The 23,996-nt window shown below is 51.5% G+C and overlaps 1 protein-coding gene across 2 annotated transcripts; it reads right to left on the reverse strand.

The window, feature by feature from the left end:
* Positions 1–109: 109 nt before the first annotated feature.
* Positions 110–23,333, reverse strand: CLSTN3 (calsyntenin 3). 2 transcript variants are annotated; one of them, XM_045000260.1, is made up of 18 exons: positions 23,034–23,332; positions 20,312–20,434; positions 19,021–19,216; positions 16,848–17,056; positions 16,222–16,371; positions 10,970–11,155; positions 10,159–10,428; positions 9,628–9,740; positions 9,386–9,548; positions 7,797–7,853; positions 6,925–7,082; positions 6,611–6,759; positions 5,802–6,028; positions 4,348–4,518; positions 3,542–3,687; positions 3,325–3,460; positions 1,673–1,890; positions 112–996 (listed from the first exon to the last, which is right to left on the reverse strand). In XM_045000260.1, exons 1-18 carry the CDS (start codon positions 23,104–23,106, stop codon positions 823–825), a joined length of 2,919 nt encoding a protein of 972 aa, XP_044856195.1. In that variant the 5' UTR covers positions 23,107–23,332; the 3' UTR covers positions 112–822. The 2 variants fall into 2 exon arrangements, with proteins under 2 accessions (XP_044856200.1, XP_044856195.1); XM_045000265.1 differs by lacking the exons at positions 9,386–9,548; positions 9,628–9,740 and having other exon boundaries at positions 110–996; positions 23,034–23,333.
* Positions 23,334–23,996: the final 663 nt, after the last annotated feature.

Raw genomic sequence — 23,996 nt, forward strand, 5'->3', positions numbered from 1 at the left:
AGAACCCCCTGCAGGGGGACCAGACTGCCTAAAACTAAGGCCCTGCCTTGGACAAAATGCCTGTGGTTTTCAGGTACCTCAGTGGAGGTTTGGAAAATCATGCCATTTTGCCAGTCCAGAGGACTAAGTGCTGCCCTTCAAGCACCCACTCCAGCCCCTGCCTCTCAGAATGAAGAATCCTAGAGGCCTTGAGTCTGTTTTTTTTAAATCCTTTTATTTTAAAATCCACCTCGTTCCCTCCTTCCTTCACTCATTTAGGGTTATTGACAATTTTACAAAGCAACACAAGCTGCAGGGGTTTTTGTTTGTTTGTTTTTTGCATCAGACAAGAATAAACCTCAAATGACAACATTGAAAAAATATACAATATGTATATAATATGTGGGGGCCTGCAGCTGACCCCGCTTGCCCAACCCTTGCTGATGAGTGTTTCCTTCTTCCCTGCTGCTCCTAAGCGCGCCACTCCCTTCAGAGAGGTCCCTATGCTATCCCATCCTCAGGAGGGGGACCTAATGTCAGGGAATATGGGCAAGGAGCCCATGGCCCATCCTATGTTCCTGGAGCGCTATGGGGAAGAAGAGAGGGGTTAAGAGTAGAAAGTGCCCTCCCCCTAGGCACTACTCCCCTAGTGAAAATAGCAGAGAAAGAGGAAACAGGCAAGAGAAATTAAAGGGGGGGGGGGGAGTGTGTATGTGTATACACAAGGAGAGAGAGAGAGAGAGAGAGAGAGAGAGAGAAAGGGGAAGAGGGCAGTGACCCCCTCAGGCTGGGGAATCTATCCGTTAGCATCCCTCGCTTCCCTCCTCCCACAGCACAGGGCTCCTAGTAGCAGCAGGGGCCATCTCTTTTGCCCATGATGCGCTGGTCATCTCCATCATCGCTGCCTGGGGTGTCCGGTGTCTCTGAGTCACTGCTGTCATCATTCTCCTCCTCCACTTCCTCTACAGCTCTGGTCTCCCCACTCTCTGCTGCCCTCTCCTGGCAGCTTTGGTATGACTGGGGAGAAGGGACATGGGGGTAAGTGGAGGGCTTAGAGCCAGGGTGGGCAAACTATGGCTCGGGGGCTGCATCTGGCCCTCCAGACATTTTAATCTGGTCCTCAAGCTCCCACCAGGGATCAGGGTCCATGGCTTGCCCTGCTCCACATAGCTCCTGGAAGCAGCAGCATGTCCCCCTCTGGCTCCTACATGTAAGGGCAGCCAGGGGCCTCCATATACTGCCCCCACCCCCAAGTGTCTCCGGGAACCCCAGCCAATGGGAGCTGCAGGGGCAGCACGCAGAGCTGCCTGGCCAGGCCTCTGTGTAGGAGCTGGAGTAGGGACATGCTGCTGGTTCTGGGAACTTCTTGAGGTAAGTGTCACCTGGAGCCGGCACCCCTGCCCCCTCCCGTGACCCAACCCCCTGCCTCAGCCCTGATACCTCTCCTGCCATCAGAACCTCTTGTCCCACCCTCCTGCACCCCCAACCCCTCAGCTCCACCCCAGAGCCTGCACCCCCAGCTGGAGCCCTCACCCCCTCCTGCACTCCAACCCCCAATTTTGTCAGCATTCATGGCCCACCATACAATTTCCATACCCAGATGTAGCCCTTGGGCCAAAAAGTTTGCGCACCCCTGGCTTAGAGCATCAATTGCCACCCAGAAACCAACCCCACCTTCCTCCTCCCATCTCACCTCCATGGGGTTGACGATAATGGTGAGGGCTGAGTCATCCCAGAACATGTCGCTCTCCTTGCTGCTGGCTCCTGCATGGCCTCCCCCGGCAGCCCCTGGGGCCTTGGGCCCAGCCCCCCGGCGGTGCAGGGAGTGGATGCGCAGGATGCCCAGGATGACCATGAGTGCCAAGAAGCCCACACACACCACGATGATGGTGGTGGCTGCGCTGGGGACCACTGGATGGGGAGGGATAAGGAGGTTACAAACATCTGACCCGGACTGTCTCGCCTTTAACCTGTGAGGGGCCAGGGATGCTTGGGGTATTGCTCTGTGGCATCCCCAGCTGCAGGGATCTGCCTCTGTTCCTCACCTGGCCGCAGGCCCAGCTTCATGGGTGCTGCAGCCCCGCATGCCAAGCATGTCCCATCCTCACTGCCTTCATAAACTCAGTACTCCACCACCCCCATCCCTGCCCCAGACTTCCTGAGTGTTCCAGCCCCAGCTGCCTCCTTTGCTGAGACCCTGGCTGAACCCTCCATGGAGTAGCTCCAGTCAGTATCACATACTTAGGGGCAGCTTCTCTAGGCTGGCTGCACTGCTGTGAGTTTAGCAGAGGAAGGGAGGGGCAAAGGTGGCACTAAGCTGCCTCAGGTCATGCCTGTAGTGGTTTGCTTCCTGGTGCAAATTGGAGCAGCCTTGCATCAGCCACCCCCCATCCTGCAAGCAGCAGACCTCTAGAAGCCAGGAACCACACACTCACTGTCCTCCAGGGACCAGTTAAGTTGGCTCTATGGCTGCTTTGTGCTGGCAAAGTGGCACAAAGCAGCAGAGCGAACCAATGAATCTGGCCACTGCTCTGCTCCCTTCCCTGCTCTTCTCCATCACCTCTGGCAGCAAGAGCCACTACTTCCTTTGCAGCAGCCCCCTCTCTGTCTGGAGCTGCTTCCCTGGATCTCTCTTGTTCATTGCCTTCTAATCCCAGTTCTCCTCTTAGATCAGCTTCAGCCCGGACTCTGCTCTTTAAATTTATCTCCTGCTGCTGAGGCATCTCTGGAATTGCATTAATCAGCCCTGTGCAGAGTTTCTATGAGAAATGTAAAATGAAGCATTGCCAGCCCATGACTCCACTCTCCTTAGCCCTTTCTGAAGGAGGATCTCAAAGCACGTACATCAATCAACCTAATACTGACAGAGGGAACCACTGCCCCAAGCATTAAAATGCAGCCACCTCTGGGCTGAGTTCTGGTAGTTGATGAATTACAGTATATGACAGAAAGCCACGAAGAATCTTTTAGGTGATTAAAACTAAGAAGGGGGGAACATAGGGAGACAGAAATCACCCAGTATTGGGTTTTGCCAGGAGCCCAGGGTTTATTTCCCTGAGTCAGGTTATTGTGAGAGGAGATCTGCAGTGACCATGAGGAGCTGTTGCTTCAGATTTACATTTCCTCTGAATCACACCTCTTCCTAGCACCCACACCAGAGCCAGCCCTGACTCTAGGGGAGAGCACCCCCTGCTTAGTCAATCACACCACTCCTTGCAGCATACTGCTGCCTACTACTGGGGTCAGTCCTGAAATCCCAACAGGGAATCACTGTAGGTTTCTACACAAATATGCCCCCGGGATAATTCTGTGTGTAGGCTGTCACCAATCATCAGGATTGCATACTGGAGTTGCGATGGATGTTGGCCAGGCTGTGCCCAGATAGTTCTGGTGGTAGGTGGTGACCTCGGTGCATGAATTCCTGGGAGCTGAGGATGTGGTTAGGATGAGCAGCCCGGTTCATATTGTGGAGGACGTTCACCTGTGGAAGAGGAAGAGATTCAGTCTCTGCATTTAATGAGTCCTGGCCTTCACACATACACAGTCATTGATGGCCTTGTACCTCAACAGTAAACTCGTTGCTGGAGTAGCGTCCATTCATCTCGGTGCAAGAAAGACGGAATTTCCTCTCATAGAGGGCAGCACCATGGCGGATGCGGTATGAGACCTGGCGGAGGATCTCCTCATAAACCGCAATGCTCTCCACGCCTGGGGCCGGGGGAGGGAGAGAGAGAGAGACACACACATTCAGGTGTGGGATAAGGGAGCTCCCATTTTGAAATGATCAAAGGTCCACCTGACATATCACTGAGTCTAAAGAAAAGCTGTGCGGGAAGGACAAACCAGGCTCATACCTAAAAGGGAGCGGAACGAGGTGTGGCTCCCTTGAGGTGTCTGCAACCTCAAAGGGTCCAGAAAATCGCTAGTGGCTGTCAATGCCCAGGGAAGGTAAGGAAGGGTCCAGCAGCCAGTCATGTGTCAGGTTCCAACCCCACCCTAGGAATTGCACTTGCACACAACCAGTGGGATCCACAGCCATCCAGAGGCAGCAGGGAAAACATTTCTGGAATGGAGAAGTGCAGACCACAGGGGGCAGGAGGGGAACAGAGTGCAACTGAATCAAAGGAAAGGAACTCAGATCCCATACTCCAGCACTGTGACCCTGAGGTAATGCCTCCCTTTCCAGACCTAGACCCCATCACTCAGGACACTAAGAACCAAGAGTCCAGGGAATGGATGGACAGGACCAATCCTCCCCTGGTCTCAATCAGTGTGATGAGGCTTCTCCATCTCCAGTTCTCCTGGCTTTGACTGACAGGAAGTAGAGGAGACAGGAACCAGGAAGTCCTGTCCGGGGGAAGAGTCTACCTGTGATGGTGAAGTAGGCAGAGGTGTTGATGAGCTCCAGGCCCCGCTGCTGCAGGGATGCTCCATCCAGGATCAGGTATTCTCTCTCCAGGTCCAGGTCATCTCCCACCAGGGAGATCTCGCAGCCATCCAGGTTGTGGACAATCTCGTCTGACATTCGTGTGTCTGTCACTAAGAGGCGTAGAGATGGGTCAAGAGATCAAAAAAAAGCAAAACCTGTGCTCAAAATGGACACAGTTCATGATACCCAGTTAATAAGAGACCTTGTCCACAACACATCTGTGCTGCACTATGCCATCATGGCAATGATGTCACTTGCTGTTGGCAGTTCTCACTGTGAGTGATATCTTCCTGTCTGTCATGTTATTTGCTGGTGGGGTTGCCACTTCCTGCTTCTAACGACATTGCTTCTGCTTGCTAAAACATCACTTCATGTTCTAACAATGAGCCACTTCGGGATTTTTAGTGACAGCACGTCTTGCCTGGTTCTGTTGATACTGCAGTGTTACCAGCTCAGACACATGAGACTTTTAAAAAAAAAAGATTCCACACGATGATCTTACAAATGCTGGCATAACTCTTTTAAATATTCCCTTATTCAAAATGGCCACCACCTCTCATTACTTTCAACGGGGCTAAAGCCAACCTATCCTCAGTCAAGTCAGCCATAATTGCATTTGGAAATGAGGCTGCCTTAGTGAAGTGTCAACTAATCCTCATTCTTTTAAATGGAACTGAAGCCAGGCTGCCCTCAGGGAAGATGACTGTAGCTCTAGGGAGGTTGGACAGGAAGCTAAGAGCAATGTAGGAAATGTGGGCAGCAGGAGGGAGGCTGAAGGAGTGTGGTAGGAGACTGGGGGGTGCAGGAAGGGAACCTGAAGGGGATGCAGGAAGAGGCTGAGAAGCAAGATAACATGGTGTGGTGAAGGAAATGAGGGAGATTCAGGGGAATGTGTGGTGTTAGAGGAGATTAAGGGTGACACGGACATGTGAGGAGCAGGAGGGAGACTAAGGCGATCTCAGGGAAATAGGGGGTGGCAGAGTTAAAATGTAAGGTGATGGATTCTGGAAAGGGAAAGGGAGGTAAAGTGTGGAAACAGATGGGGACAGGAGACTGGGAGAGGAGCACCGAGTGAGTATGTAAGTAGGAAACTGGGTGGGGTAGAGGGGGAACACAGGGAAAGAAAAGAAAGAGACAGGGTTCTGGGAATACAGAGAACTGTTTCGAGTGACACCGCATCCTATTTCTAAGCATGTCACTTTCCATTTTAAGTCTTTCCAGTGACACTGTTTCCCATTTCTAAGCAAAATTATTTTCTGTTTCTGTGTTGGTAGAGACACCACTTCCTGTAACTAAGAGATGTCATTTTCTGTTCTAGTGACATCATTTCTAATTTCTACCTAACAACACTTCCTGTTTGTGAGTAAGCCCCTTTTCCATGTGTCCCACTCACCCGTGCCATGCCAGCTCTCATCCTTCTTGGCCTTCACCTGGTGAGAGATGGAGCAGGTGACCTGGAGGTCAGGGAACAGGGGGACCCCATCAGGGTTCTCAAAGTCTGATGCAGGACGAGCAAAGTGAGCATTACCACTCAGCAGAATCTGGGGAGCATCAGGTTGCAGCACCACCACGTAGCCTTCCACATCAGGGATGGAGACACATGATTCTTCACTGAAGCATCTGACAGAGGAAGGGGACAGAGCGTTAGTACCTATACACCGACTTCTGCCAGCCTCATCCTGGACGGGGTAACTCGCCTTTCCAGTACTGTTGGCGAGGGGTGGATCATCTTGTGACTGCCAGCTTCTAAGTGCTTCCCCACAACCTCCTGTGCTCTGCAGAGTGGTATTCTGGGAATTGCACCATTGTATTTAGAGATGGCACTGTGATGTTGTCATCACCACAAGCTCCAACCCAAGACGAGCGAATGGGGTGTCCGACCAGATGCCAGCGCACAAGAGCCATTGGTGATGGCTCTGTATCCATATTATATTTATATTCCCAAAATATACCGGGACAAGTGTTCACAAACATTGCTACTTTCTTTTAGGTTTATTCTTGTACATTTTGAAATTATCAACCCCAAATTAAAAGGCAACAAAGGGCAGAGAATTTTAACAATAGAGTCCTGTCTGATTGGTGAGCTTAGCGTGAGGTGCTACTTGCCATGAGCTACAAAGGGATACATTGTAGGATATCACTCCAACAGATTCCCTCCAATTTGCCTGGGGGAGAGGTTCCACCTGGAGTTCCTGCACTCACTTGACAGTGGTGGTGAGCTTGAGCGGCCGGATTCCAGGCGTGGCAAAGCGCAGTGAGTTCATGTAAACCACATGCTGGATTGCATGGTTGAAGGTTTCCACATCATCACCCTCCAGTGTGAGCAGAGACTGGGAGGGGTTAACATGAACCTGTGGGGGAAAAGGAAAGACTGGACTGAAGAATCCCTGGTGGATGCTTTGATTCTGGACTAAGAGATGCAGAAGAGGAGTACAGGGAGATTCCTGGGGTGTGGCAGGAGACAGGGATGAAGGGGAGAGTGGTGGAGGTTCATGCGAGCTGGGGAAGGGGCATACCTTCATCCCTTTGCCAAGGCTGTCAAAGTCACTGTAGTCAAGCCCCTCACGGCAGGCGTAGAGGCACTCAATCACCTCCCGGCTCTCCAGGCTGCCGGGGCGCACGGTGAAGCCAGCCAGGTAACCGTGGAAGTAGTGGTGAATCAGCACAGGGTCTCCTAAGGGGAACACAGGAGGAGGAGGAGGATGTGAGAGACAGAGACAGTGGAGGGGGGAGGAGCAAGAGAGAGAGGCAACAGAGATGAAGAGAAGGGAAGTGAGAGAGTGTGAGGGAGACAGGAATGGGAGAGGTAGAAAGAGACAAAGGTGAGTGTGGCATGGGGAAAGACAACGACAACAAGAAGGAGGGGTTAAGGAAAAGGGGAGAAAAAGTCTGGGAAACCCAGATAGAAGGAAAGAGACTACGGCAGATAAGGGTGGAGAGAGTGAGAGAAGTGCTGCCAAGACACAGCCCTTGACAGGGATGGTTTCCCCCACCCAGTCTTGTTTTGCTCACTGTGGTTCCCATGAGGGCATAAAGAAGGTCAAATTGCCACTAGATAATTTAGGGTGAGGTTGCATTTTCTGTGTCCCCTGCTCTTCATTTCCCCCACTGTCCTCAGTGACCAGCTTCAGTGATCGGGAGTGGGGATTATTTTACCTGTCTCCCACAGGATAAACATGTTTGAGTCTCCCCAAAATAGGCTCCACTGATCCCTGCACCAGTCCTCTCACGCTCCACAGAGATCAATATGCTGCCAAATAACAAGAGTTTTCCTCTCAGAAAAGATGGGGTGGGGGAGGGAGCTGTATGGAACAAACGCCATGCGAGAAGCAGATAAAAGTCATGCGTGGTGGAGAAGGGGGCAATCCTCCTCACCCCCAGTCCATACCTTGCGTAGGATCTGTGGAGTTCTCGTTCCCTCGGATTTTCTCTTTGTTTTTTTCCTCTGCAAGAGGAAAACATTCAGATCATTGACTAAGCATCAGCCTTTGGGAGCAGGTGAGTTATAAGGTCAGGAAAAGATGAGAAAGCTGTGTCAGCCAGGGAGGAGACACACACCTGGCTGGTGCACACTGCTCAGCACTGGGCCCTTCAGTTGCAAAGGCCTCACACTGCAGAGCAGCGAGGGGACAGTCGGATGGCTGACAGATGTGGAGGTGAATGTATGGGATTTTTTCTGCCTCCCAACAATATTGGCTTTATGAACTTAATGAATTGATGTTTCTTATTGATCTTAGCCAGTTCTCACAGACCACTTAGCTTTTCAGTTTGAAAGCTAGATAATTCCAGGGGGAACTCACAGGGCAGCTGAACACTTTTTGTGGCTTACACATGGCAAGAGGGTGCTGTGCTATAATAGGATCTCTGACCAAGAGAAGGCATGACTGCAAGAGGGGCTCAGTCCTACTGGGAGCTTCTGCTGTGGAGAAGATAGACAGCAGCTACATTTAGTTGGCTGTAATCCTGAGGGTTTTGAGCAGAGGGACTAGAATATACCTTGCAGGGAAACAGGGAACTGGGGAAAGGAGCCTTTCATCTCCAGGGCATTTGGCTCCAATCTGGCCCCAAGTCTGTAGTGGCCTAGAGTCTTTTCCTATCTGACACCATTCACAGCCCTCCCACCCTGCCTCCCATTTGGAATGAGCTGAGGTATCTCAGTTCAATTCCTAATGATATGGAACCCTCATCAGTGAAACCAGCATCACTCTTGGCACTGAGTGGCCTCCTTGCTGGAAGCCTTAGCAGAGGCCAAGAACTGAATGACTACAGAGACTGAACTCCTCTCTGACCCTAGAGGGGATCCATTTGCAGGTGCAGTTATCCACAGGGACATAGGCACCAATTTTCCCCAACTTGTGCCCCCACCCACCCCCGCTCCAACTCCACCCTGCCCCACCTCACCCCAATTCCAACCCCTTCCCCAAAGTCCCTGCCCCAACTCTGCCCTGTCCCTATTGGACCCTTTCCCCAAATCCCCACCCCAGCCCCACCTCTTCCCCAAGCACGCTTTGTTCCCCCTCCTCCCAGCACTTGCTGTGCGAAACAGCTGTTTCATGGCGCAAGCACTGGGAGCTAGGGGGAGAAGCGGAGCCTGGCGTGCTCAGGGGAGGCGGCAGAGGAAGAGTGGAGGCAGAGGTGAGCTGGGGTGGGGAGCTGCCGGTGGGTGCAGAGCACCCACCAATTTTTCCCTATGGGTGCTCCAGCCTCGGAGCACCCATGGAGTTGGTGCCTATGCACAGGGATGCGGCCCGTACTGCCATTGCCCACTGAGTTGCACCAAGACACTGTTGGGTTGGTACACTGAGGGGCACGACACTGGTTTTGGTGCTGAGAATGCCTCTTGAGCTGGCCATAGTGCTCTCATTCCATTGGCCACTGCTTGGCATTAGGTAAAACATCTTATGGACCCTTCTGCCTCCTCTCCAGTCCACCCCTTCATCAGGGCAGTATTGGAGGGGAGAGTGGGGGGGCACTCACCAGCCCAGCAGGCTCCGATCATGAGGGAAAGTTCCCGCCTTGGGGGATGGATGAGGCCATTGTCATGAATGAGCGCGGGGTCATAGGACACACCATCCACAAAGAGTGTGACGGTGGGGAACTCCAGGTTGAGGGCATAATGGTGCCATTCATCATCACAGACCTGTGACAGGCAGAAGGAGAGATCAGCAAGCAGAGGAAGGGACAAAGAGAGAGACAGAGAAAGCCAGATCCTTCCTCACCTGCTCCAGCTTCCACAGAAATTTGACAGGTCTCGCACTCTCCAGCAAAGGCCAATATAGAAAAGCAATTCGGCAGCCATGCACAGCCAGGGAGTAGTGAGAGTAGCCATCCTCTGCAGAGAGGGAGAGGGGGCATAGAAGGAGATGAAAGATCAAAGAAAGTTCCACAAAGCACTATCCTGGGACCCTTAGAGAGCTGGGTTAGCCTGAGCAACTGGGCTGAGATCCTACCCACTCATCACACAGGACATGAGCCTTACACTCAGAGTAGTGCAGAAGAAACCATTCCACCCCCCTCTCCCTTGCAGTATGGTCAGGGTATCTCTCCTGGGGGTGGTTGCTCCCAGAACTTACAATGGAGCCCCGCCCGGCTGGGGAAGGGGGCAGGGAGAGAATCCCACCAGGATGGAATGGTCCATTCTAGTCTGGAGCTAGGAAGAGATTCCTATTTGGAAGGAGGTCTATTCTGATGGGTTCATGGTGGAGAGTATCAGTCTCACAGGAAGAGGGTCTGTTTCCAGGGTGTCTCACCACTCTGCACCGTACTGCAGATCACGGTCTCCTCCTCCTTCTTGCCCTTTCCAGGCACCACAGCATGTTTCATCCACAGCGACAGGGTGAAGTGGTCACTGAGCCCCTCGTGAGCGCCCACCCCACTGCCCACAGGCACCTGGGCCACCTGGCTGCCATTGAACCAGTAGATGAGGCTGCTGTCCTGGCTGTAATGCACTGAGAGCCGTGCCGTCCAGTTGGCAAGGGGGCTGGGCACAGGCAGCAGGTCAACCTCACCTGAGGCAGCACCTACCGAAGGAAGGACGAAGATAGAGACAGACGTCAAGGCAGAGACCGACTCACAGGGACAGGGAACAGAAGGGGCTGGGTGGAGTGTGACATGGGGATGGGAAGGTGCAGCAGGTCTCTGAGGATGCAGAGAGGTTCCTGGCAGCTCCCCTCAGGACAGTGGGAGATATCAGGAGAGGGACCGGGGGAGCTGCCTATGGCTCCTTTGGTGGAAAGGATGCAGGAATTGTTCCAGTGGCTCCCCTCAGTGCTGAGGGACAGGTCCATGACTCCCTGCAAGGCAGGGGCTGCAGGAAGGTGTAAGGGGTCCCCTCCCCTCAGTGTGTGGGTAGTGTCCCATGACCCCTCTCAGTGCTGGGGGTGGGCCAGGTACCCCCCGGGCTCTACTTGGTGCAGGAGTTGGAAGGGCTGCATCCCTTTGGCTCCCCTTGGTGTGGGGGATGTCACTGTAGCTCCCCATGGAGTGGGGTGAGGGAGGGTAACCCTTCCCCCCCCGCCCCCACCACTCCCTGACTCCACTTGCAGAAGGCAGAATGCACACCGCAGAGTTTGCGCAGCGACTTCTCCGAGTAGTTGTCACGGTCACACCCCTTGGCCACGTGGTTTGTCTGCAGCTCCACTGTAGCTTGGATGTTCCACAGCGGCTCATCGCATGTCTCCAGGTGGATGCTGGGAAACAGTGCCAGACTACCTGCACCTGGTGTGTACTCAATCCGCTTATTCCAGCCTATTGGAGGAGAGGAGAGAGAGAGAGAGAGAGAGAAAGAAGAGTTAGGGCCCTGCCCTGATGCCTTCCCAGGTCAGGGCACATATCCTCCACCTCTACTGATTTTCCCTGAAATGACAGATTTTTGGCCCTTTCCACATTGAAAAATTAACCCATCCAATGGGGTCAGCACAGGGGGAGATTAGAGAGTGGGTTTTGCGTGTTTATAGCCCTGGTACTGACAGAGAGCCTTGGATTTTTGACATCTCTCAGCCCGATTTTCAGAAGTGCTGAATCCCCCAGCTCCTAATGACTTCAGTTGGACCTGTGTGTGCTCAGCACTTCTGAAAGGCCCAAATTGTCTCAAATTGAGGCACCCAAAATCAGTGGTCACTTAAATCCAGTATTCATAATAAACACACATAAAAACTACATTAAGGTTGCAAAGCCAAGCACTCACAAGTTAGGATATGCCAGATATTCTGCCTTCTTGTGCACATGCATTATGGCACAATCTTAAGTGACATGATCACATACTGCTCCACAGGACCCATTTCATTCAGTGCACAGGATGGAGGGGGCTCTTTAAATAAGCAGCTATTCAATGCTTTCTTTGTTCCCTGTAATTTAATATCTGCCCCCAGGTCTCATTTACTGCACACTATTCAAACCCTGCTCTGAAGGCAGAATTAATTTTCTCATGGACTTTACTATGACACTCATCACTACAGTATCTGAACACTTCACAAACATCAATGAATTTATTTTCACAACACCCCTGTGAAACAAGGGGGCAGTATTATCCCCCTTTTACAGGTGGGTCACTGAGGCACAGAGAGATAAAGGGCAAAAGTGAGCACTAATTTTGGGTGCCCAATTTGAAACACCCAGGATCTTATTTTTCAGAGTACTTAGCATTATATAGAAATGTATATGTTCGGAGCACAGTTCCCATTAACTTTAGTTGCAGCTGTGAGTACTCAGCACTTCTGCAAATCAGACCTAGGGTCTCAAGTCAGACCCCAGAAAACAAGGCACACAATTAGTGACCACCTGTGAAAAGTCTGTTTAGCAAACCTTTTGATACGGTCTCCCACCATATTATTGCCAGCAAGTTAAAAAAGTATGGATTGGATGAATGGACTATAAGATGGATAGAAAGCTGGCTAGATATCGGGCTCAACAGGTAGTGATCAACGGCTCAGTGTCTAGTTGGCAGCTAGTATCAAGCGTAGTGCCCCAGTTTTGTTCGACATCTTCATTAATGATCTGGATGATGAGATGGATTGCACCCTCAGCAAGTTCACAGATGACACTAAGCTGAGCGGAGAGGTAGATATGCTGGACTGTAGGGATAGGGTCCACAGTGACCTAGACAAATTGGAGGATTGGGCCAAAAGAAATCTGATGAGGTTCAACAAAGACAAGTGCAGAGACCTGCACTTAGGTCGGAAGAATCATATGCACTGCTATTGGCTAAGCAGCAGTTCTGCAGAAAAGGACCTGGGGATTACAATGGATGAGAAACTGGATATGAGTCAACAGTGTGCCCTTGTTGCCAAGAAGGCTAATGGCATATTGGGCTGCATTAGTAGGAGCATTGCCAGCAGATCGAGGGACGTGATTATTCCCCTCTATTCAGCACTGGTGAGGCCACATCTGGAGTACTGCGTCCAGTTTTGGGTCCCCCACTACAGAAAGGATGTAGACACATTGGAGAGAGTCCAGCAGAAGGCAATAAAAATTATTAGGGAGCTGAGGCACATGACTTATGAGAAGAGTCTGAGGAAACTGGGCTTATTAATCTGCAGAAGAGAAGAGTGAGGGGGGATTTGATAGCAGCCTTCAACTACCTGAAAGGGGGGTTCCAAAGAGGATGGAGCTCGGCTGTTCTCAGTGGTGGCAGATGACAGAACAAGAAGCAATGGCCTCAAGTTGCAGTGTGGGAGGTCTAGGTTGGATATTAGGAAACACTATTTCACTAGGAGGGTGGTGAAGCACTGGAATGGGTTACCTAGGGAGGTGGTGGAATCTCCTTCCTTAGAGGTTTTACGGGGTTTTTAAGGCTTGACAAAGCCCTGGCTGGGATGATTTAGTTGGTGTTGGCCCTGCTTTGAGCAGGGGGTTGAACTAGATGACCTCCTGAGGTCTCTTCCAACCCTAATCTATGATTCTATGAAGTGATTTGCCCAGTATCACACAGGCATTCTGTGGCAGAGGCAGGGATAGAATCCAATTCTCCAGGGCAGCCTTAACCATCCTTTCTCTTCCTGCAACTCCCTCCTTCCTTCAGTACATGCCTTCCAATTTCTGCAACAAATGAGGCAAGTGTCCTACAGACAACAGCCCCCTTCCCTATACAACCCTGATTTATCTCAGAGCATGGTCCATTCTGTGTTCTGAATGAGGCAGGGGTTCTGTAGGAAAAAAAATTTATGTGATCACACAATTACAGACTATTCTAATGCATATATACAAGGCAACTGAATTAATGTTGCAAAAGCACTTAATACTGTCAATGCCTAACTTTTGAATGAGACTTTTCAGACAATGTTCTTTTAACCTTTTTTTTTTTTTTTTTTGGTATGTAATTTTAAAAAAGAGAACTGAATAAACAAATTCCATCTTGTGGAATCATATTGACACCGTCATGGTTCCTCAGCAGGGTTGGAAACTTTAGATCCAACACAAAGACCCCTGCCACTTGGGCTAACGAAGTAACAGAGCAATAGTAGGTTGTTATCCTCTGTGTGGACCAGTGCTAGAGGAGGGTGGGACACTCTGCCAGTGGGTTTCACAGATATTTGCTGACAGCTGAGGAATGGTGAAACTGGGATCTTGGGTTCCATTCTAGGCTCTGGAGGAGCGTGTGCTCTAGTGGGCACAGACTCTTCAGTCTGTTCCCCCCAAAACTCGGCCTCTTCTGCCCCATCCCTTCCAGCTTGTCCCAATCCCAGTCCTGTCTCTACTGGCTCCTTGTCCCAGTCCCATTCTCCTCTCCTAATCAGTCCCAGTCTCCAATCCTCAGGCTTCGGATCCCAATCCCAGGCTTCTTGTCCAGTAAATTCTAATCTCATCCCTCCAGACTGCCCCTCCCAGTCCCAGCCTACCCCTGCTCCCAGTCTCCTTGCCCTGCCAATCCAAGTCTTCCCCCAGCTCCTCATCCAATCTCAGTTTTCTCTCCCCCCCACGGCTCCCAGACCTAGTCTCATTGCCCAGCCAGTCCCACTCTCTGCTTATCTCTACCCCCTGCTGGCCTCCAGTCCTAACCTCTGTGCCTCCCCACGCCCAGGCACCTTGTCCCAATCTACTCCCCCAGCAACACCCCAGGTCCAGTTTTTGTACCTTCCGCATTTGAATCAGATGGCTTCCTCCTCCATGCTGCTTAGTGCCAAGTACAGGATGGGAGTGACTGAGACCACAGGTGACACAGGCTTCCTGTTGTCAGTTCCAGCCCCACCCCACCCTGGAGTAGCAACTACAGGAAAAGTCTGGTGTGCCCCTGTAGCCCAGGGCTGGATGGAGCATGCTCAGTCACTCTGTGGGGATGGCACATGCACTCTAGTCAGCACTAAGGTGACCAGGTGTCCGGTTTTCGACTGGAACACCTGGTCGAAAAGGGACCCTGGCGGCTCCGGTCAGCACCGCCGATCAGGCCGTTAAAAGTCCAGCCGGTGGTGCTGCAGAGCCCAGGCAGGCAGCCTGCCTTAGCCCCGCTGTGCTGTTGACGGGGAGCCACCTGAGGTAAGCCCGTGCCCCAACCCCCTGCCCCAGCCCTGAGCCCCCCCAAACAAGCTCCCCCTCCTGCACCCTGAACCCCACCCCAGAGCCCTCACCTGCTCCTGCACCCCAACCCCTTGCCTCAACCTGCAGCCTCCCCCCGCACTCCAAATCCCTCAGCCCCACCCCCGAGCCTGGAGCTCCCTCCTGCACTCCAAACCCCCAAGCCACAGCCCCCCCATTTAGAGCCCTCACCCTCTCCCACACCCCAACCCCCTGCCCCAGCCCAGTGAAAGTGACTGAGGGTGGGGGAGAGCGAGTCGCCAAGGGGGCGGAGGGAATGTAGTGAGAGGGGGAAGAACCTTGGGGAAGGGGTGGGGCAAGGGTGTTTGGTTTTGTGCCAACAGGAAGTTGGCAACCCGAGTCAGCACTAGGAGCAGGGAGGGATGGCGCACGCTACAGGAGGAGTGCATGCACTCTAGTCAACTGTAGGGGTGGAGCATGCTCAGTGAGGATGGAGTCTTTGGAAATTTTAGCTGTTAAACTCTGGTAAGTCTGTGCTGAGCATGAGCAAACTGTGATTTTTCAAAGCCTTATAACTTGGCCAGATCTGGCTGGGTTTTCACAGGGACAGCAAAAGGCACATCCCTGACACAATGGCCACTCCCTGGCAAATTTCAATCCCTGCTCCAAAGGGGGCTCTAGAACTGTTCAACGTAAAGGTTCTATCTGGAAATGGCTGAAAGTAAAAAAAAAAAAAAAAAATTCAAACTGAGGCAGGCAATGAGCATGGGAAATTTCAGCCCAAACAGTTAAAGTTTAGCAAAGTTATAAGAAACTGAAAACAGGGTCATATAATGGGTAACGTCAGGCAACCTTAATAATAGACAGGTCTACCAGCCCAACCTATAATATGGCGCCTGGCAAACACTCAAGGCTTCCCACAGATGCAAGCAGTGATCTCCCCACACTGGTGTTAGCTACCCCATAGTTTTGTAATAGGATGACAGCAGATGGGTCTGATGAGTTGTGCCTGTACTTAAGCAAATATATGATACATATTTGCGATCAGCTTTGTGTTTGTCTGAAGATGTTGGCAGGTAAGGTGAAAGGTCAGAGGTTAGGATCTTTACACTACCATGGCAGATTAGGGTGGGGAGAGTGTCTTTATACTGCATGGGTTTGGGGAGACGAGGGAAGGGTGAAAGGGGAAGGTATAAAGGAAGCGTTAGGGTATGAGAAGGAAGGGGATAGGGTGACAGGGTAGGATTATGGTGGGATGGGTGGGGTAGCTGGACCATGCTGGGTGGGGCTAGCGGTGAGAAGGAGGTCATGGTGAGAGCTGAGTGGGAGAGGAGGCTTCATACCCTGCCAGCTGGGTTTGCAAGTGGGCTTCACTTGGATCTCCACTTCAGCATCATCAGATGCCCGTTTCTTGCCACAATCGTAGGCTGTGACTGTGAACTTGTACAGGTGCTTTCCACTGTATTGCAGCTTCTCTGTGTTCTCAATGTTCCCTGGTAGAGAGAGACATGGGGATTAGGGGAGCAGAGAGACTGAGACAGACAGAGAGAGAATGAAAGAAAGACAAGAGTCAAGAGACAGGAAAAGAGAAAAAGGGAGAGGAAGATAGAGTGAGAAGGAAAGAGAAATGCACATTAGCAGAACATTGCTCCATTTTCCCACTCACAGTGCATAAGGAGAGTCTCATTCTAAAATAAGGTTTATTGTTGATTCATCACAATAACAAACGAGGCAGAACCATAAAGTTAAGTCCTCATGCAATGTCATTTTGTGTTGCTCTGTAATATGCTGAAACACTTCTGAACACAAAAGGGCTGCTGTCTCTTCTCCAAGGCAGATGGCTGAGGAATGCAAGGAAAGCTAAAAGGATCACACAACACACATACATGGAGGAATGGACCAGGCAGAGGTGGCAGGGGGCACATGGAGTGAACTGTGGTCTCAGAGGGATATGGAGGCAGGTTCTCACCATCATTGTCAATCAGGAAAGGGATGTTGGGAGTGAGGATCTCATAGTAGCAAATCTGGCTGTACTGGGGGGAGCAGTCTCCGTCAATGGCCTCCACCCGCAGAATGCGGTCATAGAGTTTCCCCTCGGTCACCGCCACACGGTATAACTTCTCCACAAAGACCGGAGCAAACTCATTCACGTCATTCACCCGCACGTGCACGGTGGCCCTGATGGAGACAGAGATGAATAAGCAGCTGGTTGACGAGGCAGTGATAGAGAAAGCAAGAGACCAAGTCAGGGAATGAAACCTAGGTCTTCCTCAAGACAGACCAAGGCACTGATCCCTAGGGGGTGCCAGCCTCATCCCAGCCCTCAAAGAATTAAAGTCCAGGAGACAGAATGAGATTTGGGTCCCCACACAGCAGCACTGACCGCTAGGGGCTCTGGGCCAGCCTCTCTCATGAGAGAGAGAGAGAGAGAGAGAGAGAGAGAGAGAGAGAGAGAGAGAGAGAGAGAGAGACTGGGATGGAAATTGGCTGAAACTAATTTCAGAACAGAATTGTCAGACACATAGATGAACACAATTTGTTGGGGAAGAGTCAACACAGCTTTTGTAAAGGGAAAACATGCCTCACCAATCTATTAGAATTCTTTGAGGAGGTCAACAAACATGTGGACAAGGGTGATCCAGTGGATACAATGCACTTGGACTTTCAGAGAGCCTTTAACTAGGTCCCTCACCAAAGGCTCTTAAGCAAAGTAAGTTGTCATGGGATAAGAGGGAAGGTCCTTTCATGGATCAATAATTGGTTAAAAGACAGGAAACAAAGGGTAGGAATAAAGGGTCAGTTTTCATAGGGGAGAGAGGTAAGTAGCAGTATCCCCCAAGGATTTGTACTGGGACCAGTGCTGTTCAACATATTCATAAATGATCTGGAAAAGGGGTGAAGAGTGAGCTGGCAAAACGATGGGGTCTAAATTAACACTCAAGAAAGAGATCTTGGATGCATTGTGGATAGTTCTCTGAAAACATTTGCTCAATGTGCAGCAGCAGTCAAAAAAGCTAACAAAATGTTAGGAACCATTAGGAAAGGGATAGATAATAAGACAGAAAATATCATAATGCCTCTATATAAATCCATGGTACGCCCACATCTTGAGTAGTGTGTGCAGTTCTGGTCACCCCCATCTCAAGAGATTTATTAGAATTGGAAAAAGTGCAGAGAAGGGCAACAAAAATTATTAGGGGTATGGAACAGCTTCCATACGAGGAGCGATTAAAGTAACTGGGACTATTCAGCTTGGAAAAGAGATGACTAAAGGGGGATATAATAAAGATCTATAAAATCCTGAATGGTGTTTAGAAAGTGATTAAGGAAGTATTATTTGCTCCTTCACATAATGCAAGAATCAGGGGTCACCCAATGAAATTAATAGGCAGCAGGTTTAAAACTAACACAAGAAAGTACTTCTTCATACAATGTGCAGTCAACCTGTGGGACTCATTGCCAGGGGATGTTGTTAAGGCTGAAACTATAACAGGGTTCAAAAAAGAATTAGATAAGTTCATAGAGGATAGGTCCATCAATGGCTATTAGCCAAGATGGTCATGGATGCAACCCCATGCTCTGGGTATCCCTAAAGCTCTGACTGCCAGAAGCTGGGATTGGACGACAAGGGATGGATCACTTGATAAATTTGTCCTGTTTCGTTCATTCCCTCTGCAGCATCTAGCATTGGCCACTGTCGGAAGATAGGTCCTGGGCCTAGATGGACCATTCGTCTGACCCTGTATGGCCATTCTTATGTTCTTAGTAATGGACCCTGTGGCTCCTGCCTATGCAGCAGCACAAAGCACTGACCCCTAGGACACAGTTCTCAGACATCGCTCCTTTCAAAGGGGTCACTCATTTTAGTCCCATAGTTACTGACAGTCCACACACACTTGCTTTCCCCTCACTTTAATATTGGAAATGATTGACATCAAAAATGCAGCCTGGTGAACTGGAGGCTCTAGAAAGAGTTCTTCACACTGGAGGAAAGAATCCCACCAGTTTTAGTTTCCTGCATGAATCATGTGTGTCCCCGCCCCCCTCACACTGGGTCTCTGTGACACACTGAATGCTCCATTTGGGTTTTGGCAGGTTAAGAGGTAGACTCCAGCCACCACAGCCCCCCACTCCTGCCTCACTTGTGGGATTTCTTGGTGTTGGTCCCATCAGGTCCCTCTCCACAGTCATATGCTTGGATGGTGAAGGTGTGCTCCTTGTGCGCTTCGCAGTCCATCAGCTCCTTGGCCCGGATCAGTCCCTCACCCGTGGCCTTGTCCAGGATCACAGCTTCAAAGGGCACCCCTGCCCCATGAATCCGGAAGCCGCAGATCTCACCTGGTGTCCCCCAGAGCAGGGGAGAAGAGGAGGAGAGACAGAAAGGGGAAGAGGAACAGGCCAATGAGGACAGCAAGGAGTTGCCTTCCCCTGCCACCCAGTCCTTGCCCACCCACACAACACCTCACCATCTCTCTGCAACTTGTCCCTCTTCCAAACTTGTCAGCTTGGAAAAGAGACGACTAAGGGGGAATATGATAGAGGGCTATAAAATCTTGACTGGTGTAGAGAAGGTAAATAAGGAAATGTTATTTACTCCTTCTCATAACACAAGAACTAGGGGTTACCAGATGAAATTAACAGGCAGCAGGTTTAAAACAAACAAAAGGAAGGGTTTTTTCATACAGTGCACAATCAGTCTGTGGAACTCTTTGACAGAGAATGGTGTGAAGGCCAAGACTATACCAGGGTTCAAAAAGAACTAGATAAGTTCATGGAGCATAGGTCCATCAATGGCTATTAGCCAAGACGTGCTGGGATGGTGTCCCTAGCCTCTGTTTGCCAGAAGCTGGGAATGGCGACAGGTGATGGATCACTTGATGATTCCCTGTTCTGTTCATTCCCTCTGGGGCATCTGGCATTGGCCATTGTCAGAAGACAGAATACTGGGCTAGATGGACCTTTGGGCTGACCCAGTATGGCCATTCTTATGTTCCCTGTCCCCCACCCCACCACCTTCCCCTCCCACCATTTCAACTTATGAACACCCTCTTTACTTTCTTCCTCACCCATTCCCTTCTCATGTTCCCATCTTTATCTCCCTGGGTGTGGATTCATGCTTGCCTCATGGCTTCTTTATGCCCACTCTGGCACCTGTTACCAGGGTAGATCACCCTCTGCAGAAGCCCCCAGTGCAGGGCATTCCTAGAGGAAGCAGGAGCCTTGACCAGGGTGTTCCTGGCTTTAAGAAAGGCTCCCAGAACCCCTGGCAACTGGTGCATGTTAGGGCAGCCCATACACTGTTCTAACCTGTCCTGGGGCCCTTGCCAGAGGTGCTGTAAAGCAATTAGTCCCTGTGCTGAGCAACAATCCAATCCTCTCCCTCCTTCTGGTTCTGTCCTCCCCACCTCTCCTCCAAGCCTGTTACCCAAGTACCTGCATAGCGCAGTGGTGCATCCTTGTCCAGAGCAAATAGCGGTGGGTTGAGCAGGACTGTGTTATCATTCTCCATGACGATGCCCTGGTATTCAGCCTCAATCCAGGGTTTGTGCTTGTTTGCTGAGGGGGTTTGGGGGTACAGGAATGGGAGGACATGAACGAGTTAGCCACAATTATAGAGCTAATGGCTCCCCAGATGCAGGCTGGGGGCACCACGCTTAACCTTGAAATAAAGGAGGCCCCAAGTAGACTGATAAGGGGCAGGGAGGGATAGTCCCTCTCTATGTGGCTCTGGAGAACTTCCACTGGGAATACTGTGCTCTGTCCTGGGGCCCTCATTCCTAGGAGGGAGCTCAGACAAGAACCACAGCAACTCTCCAGAGGCTGGAGGAGTCAAGCTCTGAGGAGAGATTCAAAGAACTAAATCCCACCCTGCCCCCGTCTTAATAAAGTCACTATTAAAGGACAGAGCCACCCTTTGGGTCTCCATAGGGAATATTCCCGAGGAGCAACCTGACCACTTCTTCCCCACTTCTTTATGGGGCCAGGGTTTGAAGGGCTCCAGAATAGATATTCTGTGCTGCTCTCGCCATGCATATGTCCCACTCCCTGAGTCCCTTTCTCCTTCATCCCTGGCTCCATGGCATGTCCCATATTCCCTTGGCCCCTCCTTGTTGCCCGAAGTGCTAATCTCGTTGGCTGGAGCCTGGCCAGACTCAGCTCCGAGACAGCAGCCAGCAGGAGGCTCTGAAAAATGTCACAGGCCCAGAAATAGCAAATTAATCTTTATCACACAAGCTCCGGGGCAGGGAAAGAGAGAAAGGAGGAGGAAGGGAGTGAGAGGGAGAAGGAAAATCATTACAAATGAACACCGCCTCTCCACCATCCAATCCCTGCCGAATGGGTCTCGGGGATTATAGTGCAATGGCCTAGTTTCAACCCCCATCTCCCAGCTAATCCTATCCCATCCAGGGAGACAAGGATACAGTCACACCCAAGCAATGCTCTGACCACACAGCATGGGCTCAGAGGGGTTGAGGAAAAGGATACAGAGCCTTTTACCTCAAGGGCACCATTTCTAATTTAGGGGTCCTTTCCTGCAGCACAGCTCTGCCTTGCACCATGTTGGGGCATTGGGATCAGTACTGACTCAGAATGACCCCTATAAAAGTCAGCCACTGATTTCCACAGATCAGAATTGAGGTGCATTGTCAGAACTGTGAGCAGAGAGTCCAGGACTCAGGCAGCAAGCAGGGCTCCAGGTCAGGACTAAGATGCATCAGAAAGGGACATCCAGCCTGCGTAGCAGGAAAGGCTGTGGGTTAGGATTTATATCTCACCATATTGATTAATGCAGCATTGTGCTGAAATCCAGAGAAACATCCATTGTCCCTTTATTCTCATCAGTATGCAGCTGGGACCCCCTCCTGTGTGCAATTCCACACCTCCCCATACCCTCCCACAGAAAAGCCCCCATCCTGTTCCACTCCGAGCCAGGTTCTGGTTTATAAACAGGTACACCCTGTTGCTGGGGCAACAAGCTGATGGCGGAGGGATAAATCTTGACTGCATCCATCCGTCAATTGGAAGGCACCAGGATGATTTCTTGGGAGGGAAGTCTCCAGGGATCATGGGAAGGTTTAAAAGGAAGGCTCTTGCCACCTTCAAGAAGATCCCATGGGAGGTAAAGACACTTGTTAAAGTTGGATGCATCCTTTGGACGGTACAGTTCACAAGGAAAATGGAGGACACTTAGCCCAAGGGGGCTCTGATCCATGGTTGTGCCCCTAGGTGCTACCGCAGTACAAATAATAATAATAATAATAAGGGGGTTACCCCCTCCAAAACCAATACACACACAGCTCTGCATCCAGTAACCAGAACCAGCTCTGCATCTTCCAATGGGGAGCGATGGGGCCTAGAACTCCCCATTCCTAGGCATCCCTTCTGCCCCCTTGTATGCCACTCTGTCCTATTAAGTTATTCTTATTTTCTCTCTCTCCTCATTTGTGCCTACAGCCATAGATCTTGTAACCTCTCTCTCTGTATGTTTTTTTGGACAACATCCGTGCTCAGAATGTATGAGTTATAGGGTCGATTTCCCCATATTTAGCACAAAAATACTCTCGCTCTTATATGCAACTCCCATAGGTGACATATTTCCATGTAAGTTAATCATATAGACAGATGCTGGAGAAACAAATCGAGGATCAAAGGATGGAGATAGAGACATGTTGTGTGGTGCTGGATAGCTGAATTATTTTACATGTTATATTTCAACAGACAGAAACAAAAGGCAAGGTACATTCAGCCAGAGACCAGAAATAAAGGAAGGATATGTGGGGAGAGAAAGAATTGAAGAACTAAACTCGGAGGAAGAAAGAACTAGGCGACCTGAGCAGGTGAGAAAGAGCTGGAAAGGGCGAGGGAGACAGAGAGGGAAGGTAGGTAACAGAACCAGAGTGACAATGTGAGCAGGAACCGGAGGAATGAACAGAGAGAACCAGGGATCCTGCAGAGCGCCCAGCACCAGGCTGAGAGCTGGAGACACCGCCACGCCAGGAGATGGATCAGATGAGCTGATCGCAGCTGCGTGTCATCTCTTGACATGACTGGAAAGCAGATGGCTCCCGACCGCTGCCTTCCAGCCCACAATCCGGAGGGACCGCACCTCCCTGGGGGGCTCCCACCTGGCACCTCCCTGGGGGGCTCCCCTCACCTTTGTTGCAGAAACAGCCGAGCAGCAAGGCACCGAGGAAGACGAGGGAGGCGAGGGGCCGCGGGCAGCCCATGCTGGAAGCCGGCTCGCACCTGCTCCGGGGTGATGTGCAGCCGCCCCGCCGCGCTCTCCCTCCTCTCGGGCTTCCGCGGGGCGCAGGGCCGGAGGCCGAGCCGCAGAGCTCGGAGCAGGTGCCCGGCTGGATTCGCAGCCCCTCGGAGCGCGGAGGGACGGAGCTCGCTCGCTCGCTCGCACTTCTCCGCTCCCTGCCTCAGCCCAGCCCCTCTACTGCAGCATGATGTCAGCAGAGCCCGGCACTGATTGATGGGCGCCAGCAGCCAATGCGATGGGCGCGGGAGCCAGGTGCTGCAGGGGGGGAAGGGACCAATAGTGGGGAGGAGAGGCACAGGGGTGGGGGCCAACCTTTCCCTCCTCGCCGCAAGCCCGAGGAGGCTGGGGGCGCAGAGCCCGGGAGTGAGGGGCGGAGCTGCTGCCGCCCCCCCTGGCTTGAAGCGGTTTCCATCCTATAGAGAGTTTGCAGTTTGGGTCAATGGGTCTCAACACCCGCACTACACAAATTGTTCAGAGCCCCTGGGGGGCGGGGCTGGATTGAAATAGCAGGGGTGCTGCAGGGTCGTGCTGAGAGGCAGTGGGAGAGCTGCAGTGAGCTGTGTGTGAAGGGTGGGGGGCACCTGTGCTGGGAGGGGCCGCAATAGTGAGGCAGCAGTGAGTATGGGTGCCTGGCCCTCCACTTTCCCATGGTCCCCCAGACTCAGTCAGCAGCCCAGGCCACAGCAGTCATGAAGCTCAACCTGCTAGGGAGTAAGTGCCCGGGATGGGCAGTGACTGGGCACTGCTGTGAGGAAGGTCACATCTGCCGGGGTGTCTCCCGGGTTGGGCAGTGACTGGGCACTGCTGTGAGGAAGGTCACATCTGCCGGGGTGTCTCCCGGGATGGGCAGTG

Source organism: Mauremys mutica, chromosome 1 (assembly GCF_020497125.1).
Source record: "Mauremys mutica isolate MM-2020 ecotype Southern chromosome 1, ASM2049712v1, whole genome shotgun sequence".
NCBI classification, from domain to species: domain Eukaryota; kingdom Metazoa; phylum Chordata; order Testudines; family Geoemydidae; genus Mauremys; species Mauremys mutica.

What these genes read in the sequence shown, in the direction of transcription:
- CLSTN3 (XM_045000260.1), bottom strand. Translation starts at nt 23,106, where the DNA reads ATGGGCTGCCCGCGGCCCCTCGCCTCCCTCGTCTTCCTCGGTGCCTTG. An exon ending in TTGCAAACCCAGCTGGCAGG is followed by an intron (nt 11,156 to 16,221) that starts GTATGAAGCCTC and finishes CTCCTCCAATAG; the next exon opens with GCTGGAATAAGCGGATTGAG. An exon ending in CTGCAGTACGGTGCAGAGTG is followed by an intron (nt 9,741 to 10,158) that starts GTGAGACACCCT and finishes CCCTCTCTGCAG; the next exon opens with AGGATGGCTACTCTCACTAC.